The 5,562-nt window shown below is 39.9% G+C and overlaps 1 protein-coding gene across 2 annotated transcripts in view; it reads right to left on the minus strand.

The window, feature by feature from the left end:
* Positions 1–453: 453 nt before the first annotated feature.
* Positions 454–5,562, minus strand: part of LOC108754784 (glycogen-binding subunit 76A) — a 23,089-nt gene continuing 17,980 nt past the window's right edge. For both annotated transcript variants that reach the window (XM_018497374.1, XM_018497373.1), the window contains exon 2: positions 454–3,343. In XM_018497374.1, coding sequence (XP_018352876.1) covers positions 893–3,241 — 2,349 coding nt within the window. In that variant the 5' untranslated portion in view covers positions 3,242–3,343 and the 3' untranslated portion in view covers positions 454–892. The remainder of the gene's footprint in view (positions 3,344–5,562) is intronic.

Below are 5,562 nucleotides of genomic sequence, written 5' to 3' on the forward strand. Positions count from 1 at the left end.
ATGAGTATTCGTTTTCTGCTTCATTCAAAGGGATTCTAGTTTTCAATAATCTCCATTGCTTAACAAATACAGTTTGAGATAAACTATGTGGCGGGCGAAACACATTTTCGCAATTTTTCGAGAAATACTTTTGCGAAAGAAGTGGATTTCAAAAAGTAAAAAAATATTTGTCTATTTGACAGTAGCGTGATGTTAATATGAGTTATTAAATCATGTAGTATTTTTTGAAAATGATCAGTTAGTATATATCATTTTGTAGATCAAAAAGCAGGCTTAAAGGCCCCACATCTGAACATATAATATATAGATATGACACTTTTCATATTTTATTGTATTTATACAGTATATATATATATATATGTTTTATATGTTTATTTTTCTGTTTTCAAAATATCAAGTTAATTAACAAATTCAATGAAAAATATTAGAATTATTTGATAATTGAGCAATTTCACATCCGTTCATTAGAAAAAAAAACAATTCATCGTAGCATTATTGCTCCCATCGTTGTTCCCATAATCCATAATCAAATGTTTTTCACTCGTTTAACTATTTCTACAGTTGTCTGTTAAAAAAAAAAGAATTGCTATTACACTACAATCTTTCCTTTCTAAAGAGTATCATTTCAACAATGTTTGATATCTGATATTTTTACAAAGATCATCAATATTCCGAAAAAACTCTCCGAGAGCTCTCTGAAGCAGTAGACAACAGTAATGGATTCAGAACGTTCCATTTTACATATTTCATTACAAAGCACTTATTTAAGAAGAATGTATAAAAACCAAGTCGAGTACTGCGAGTCCGCACTGTCAGCCTTTTCAACAGCCTCTTCAGTCTGCTTCCCGGAGCCAAACCGTCATGTCACTGAACTGGACAAACGCACGGTCCATCAATAGAACATTGGCGACCAGCTTCCGCGCCGACATTCATCAATGGTGATCGGTATATATCCGGTTGTTGACGAAGCTGGCAGACACTGGAAGCAGTAATTGGCACCAGCGTTGTTATCCCAATGTTGTGCACCCTTGCATTGGAATCGGACTGCAAACTCGAGTCTCTGACCAACCGGTAACGTGTGACAATATAGGATAAAGGAAAATTTGTCGCTGAAGCCGTCACACGAGTTAGGCACATAGGTTGCCTGCAGGTCGCTGAAGTTCCGCCACGAGTTGAGGGTGTATCGCACATGTACAGATTTATGGAAATCGAGATTGATTACGCGCACTGTGCCCTGGATCGCGAGGGTCACCGGATCCTGTACCACCGCATTTTCCAAACAAACCCGACGCTCGCGCACCATATCGAGAAAGTTCGGCATACCGCCTGGCTGTTGAAAAAGCGGTACTAGCATTCGATCGATCTTTCTGGGTATCACTGACGTAGATCTGCGCCTGCCATCATTCTGATAACGGTCACACCAGTCATCGCTAATGGACGTCGTGTTATCCGAATTGCTGTCCTGCGGTCGAAAGATGTCATCGTAGATCAGGTCGCTATACGCGGAATTGGGTATCTTCGGTATCTCGTCCAGGAACGTTCTCACATCGGCCAAATCAAGACCAAGCTTGTCCGCGAATCTGACAATCTTCTTTCTATGCGGCGTGCCCGGTGGCGTTTTTCCTGTCTTCAGTGAGGAACACCTTCGGACTCGTTGTGGTCTATCTTCCTCTTCTTCCACCGTCTCGCTTTGGGTTTCTTGTTCCGGCGATGAATCCTCCTCCTTCGCGGTAGAACTGTTGCCAAGTTTCTTCAGTAACAGGCACAGCTTCTCTTCGTCGCTGTCGTTTAGCGCGATGTCTTTCTCGATTTTTAACTTCATCTCGTTCCTCGAGATCTCCTCAATCACTGTTGCATCGTTCGAACATTCCAACGTAAACTCATCAGAAATATCAATGGTACTACTATAAGATGAATGATCAGTGTCAGTATCACTGGCAACTTCTTCTACTTTTAACTGTGACGAGTTCTTTAACGAGATTGTTTCAGAATCCAATTTTTCCTTGTTCTTATCCTCAATTATGTTAATTAAATCTTCAGCACCATTAAAAGAATCATCTTTTGTTAGATCTCTATCATTCTCGATATCTTGCGTCGTAAAAAGACTACCATTTCTGACATTGCACGTCACATTCTGTGATATACCATTGATAACGTCAATTTCATCAATCTCATGCTCATCCATGTTCTCTTCCTCCTCCTCGTTCCGTCTATCGAGTTTGTTAAATACTACTGTGCCGATACCATTATTCGGTAATTCAGAGTCAGAATGTGATTTAGGCAAACAGATACGAGGAATAACAGAATCCTGAATAGTTCTGAGTGGACTCTCATCCTGTAGCGATACAGTACTGTCGTCGAACGTGCTCCATAAAGACTCATGGCTGGGCGATGTCGTCTCTTGAGAGCTTCTACCGTTCAGTGAGTCTTCCGAGCTGCAAATTAGTCCCTCTTGCCGATTTTCGCAAGACGTAGGATTTCTTCTCGAGGAGCAACTCGATTCAGATGTTGTGTCGTCGCAGCGTTCCAGATTCATATTCGCCCGCTTGCGTCCGTTCAATGCGAGCTTGCTCCTCGCGGGAACGGAAGTGTTAGAGAGATTCATGACCTCACTGTCTGAAGTACTAATAGGATCAAAATAGACTTCTGCTCTCGATTTGTCAGCATCGGAGGATTCTGGATCGAAAAACATCTCCGAGGAATCACTATCGGGTGGTGTACCAGTTATCGGGGATGCAAACACGCAGGACTCAGGATCTTGACGGACACTTGTGATAGCGGACGTCATTTTGGTTCCGCTAGGCGAGCAATGACAGGCGTCGTGATGATTCGCCTTCAGGATCTCCGGGTTGACCAACATATGCGCCAATTCGGCGGCAGTCGCTTCTTCGGGAGGTGATCCCGGTCCATCCACTTCCGCCTCTTCCACTTCAATGTCGTAAAAGAGATCCGATTCCGGACTATGACGCGGCTGATGTTGAAGGATGCTGGATGTTGGATGTTGATTATTGGCAATTACGTGCCGACTGCTCGATGACGGATGCAGCCAAGAGGTTTCGCACGGTTTGGCGGCATCCGCGGTTTGTTCAGGTGAACCATTCTCGTTACCCAATGATTTCAATCGTTGATGAAGACACCGGGCGAACGCCTCCGCACTACCTCGACAGTTACTAGGAAGAAGAGAGCTGACTAAACCACAGGAAGGACCACGAGCGTTGCCTGCTGAGTCCATGCTGCCCATTTTGAGGACAGTGGAGCTGGCTGTTTCTTCGGCGTGCCTGCCTTCCAAAGGCGAGGTCGAGTCGTTGTCTCGGCCTGCCGGCACGCTGGCTGAATTACCGTTCTGGAAAATAAAGCGATGGAGTTGAATCTGATTTGCGATTGCGAAAATTGGAAAATGAAACTATGAAAATGCTAGAGATTAGATATAGAATATATACATATATTACATTGGAGTGGAATTTTAAAAAAGTTCAAGATCTATAGGTATTCTTTCTTATTTATCTGCACGTTGTTAATTGTCGTCACGAAATGTAAAAATTTTTTATCGCAAACGATCTCTCGCGACACGATCGCATCAATCATCATATATTAAAAACGATAATTAATTTGTGTTTTTTTTTTCTCAAGAAGATAATAATCGAGATTATTAGTCAAATGTAATTGCACTAAACATATTTTTCCTATTATAATGTCTTGCCGAGAGTTGTAGCCTAGGATTTACGATCCTATAATTAATCATCTTTATTTTGTCGATCGCGAGTCGAGTTGGCAATACATAATTGAAGTTAGCTCGTTAATAGCTTGTTAACGGTGCAAGTAAAAATACAAAAGCAAAGGGAAACAAAAAGCTGACAAAAACACGCAGTACGTAGCTCGTCATTAATAGTAACGAGAGTCACAGTATTGGCTCATGGCCATAATATTGCGCGTATTGAAGCAGTGCTGCAGGAAATACAAATGATCGGTCATTACGATCCACACGCAGCATTTTATGCGCAAAGCCCATCTTCAATCGCAGCTTTTTTTATTTTTTATAAATACATATATCCAAAAATTTTTTAAATTATGAATTTATACAATTTTATATTCTCAACAAAAACAACACGATCGAAGATTTTAAGACGTTTGGATATTGACGTATAACTATTTATGAGACAAGAGGAAGATCAAACAGTCTTCTCCTACACATTCTTTGCTATCGTACACAAGTAAAGATTATTTTTGGCATTATGAAAGCTATAATTGGCCGTCGACAGTGACTGACAAAATGCAACATGATCGTTATTTGAATATGTAACGATATAATTCATGCTTTATCGTTGCCAGATTCATTCATAACCCGTTTATCTAAATGCATGTACGAGATAAGTACAGACGATCTTTCAAAACAAAAATTCACCGTTATATCGTGCAATGATAATTCTAAATTCACACACAAAAAAATCGCAAATATACGACGGAATCACGTAATAAAAGAATAATAATCGAATAACAATCGAGATCGCCGCATGATACTACTTGCAATAGGATCAAGAGTGCGCTTAGTTAGAAAATCGCAGCACACCACTGTGAGAAAATTGGAACGATATAAATACACGCTCAATTGGCCACGAATCAATTCCTCACCTCTAGAACGCACGCGCTAAGGTGACACTTCGCTCGCGCATGTACGAATCCTGCGCGAATTTGCCACGTCTCGTCGCAAATATGGATAAATATTCGGCAAGTATTCGGCAAACAAACGGTTTTATCGGTATTTATTTTATTCATCTCTAAGTTACGACACCGAACGCGATGATTTTAAATTTAAGCCCGCGTGAAAAAATAACTCGCTTTGATTTATGTAACTGGTGCTTTCGAAAGCGCGTATCTCACGTTCGTCGGATAAAATTTCTTCAATCAAACTATACGCTGATATAGAAAAATATCTTTCAATCTCTTAATAATTCACAATCATTAATAATAACTTCCTCAAGAAATAATAAGTTTGATATATCCGTCAATTGATATAAGATAATTCAGAAAATATAGCAAAACAATATCGTTTTATATGTTAGATGCGAACATCAAATTGATATCAAACCGGTTTTGCGAGCGTAACTCAGCGGGGAAAAGGCAACGTACGTAAAGAGGTTAAATTTGAAGCGATCCCGATGTGACAGACAGGTTTCTCCATTTTTCCATTTACACGCCTCGCTATGGCTACGCTTCAGACGCACACATGTTAAGGCGTACGTCGCTTCCAGTCGCGTCTGATAGCGTTTATTGGAGGTCTAGGCAGTCGCGGATAATAATCATTACATAAGACGGTTCTCGGCATGAGCTTTAAGGCTATTGGCCTCAGTAATGGTATGTGGCAACACACACAAAGGAGCTTATAATCTCACAGATATTTAAAGAAAAATTTAAGTTTTTTAAAAAATCACAGATTTTTTTATGTTATAGATTCCTTATACATTTCAAATAAATGTATTTCTTTCTCAATAGAAATATTTGTTACATACATTTGTTAGATACATCATAAATATATATATACAGCTACATTATAATATAGTGTAA

The sequence above is a fragment of the Trachymyrmex septentrionalis genome, unplaced genomic scaffold, assembly GCF_001594115.1.
Source record: "Trachymyrmex septentrionalis isolate Tsep2-gDNA-1 unplaced genomic scaffold, Tsep1.0 scaffold80, whole genome shotgun sequence".
Taxonomy (NCBI): domain Eukaryota; kingdom Metazoa; phylum Arthropoda; class Insecta; order Hymenoptera; family Formicidae; genus Trachymyrmex; species Trachymyrmex septentrionalis.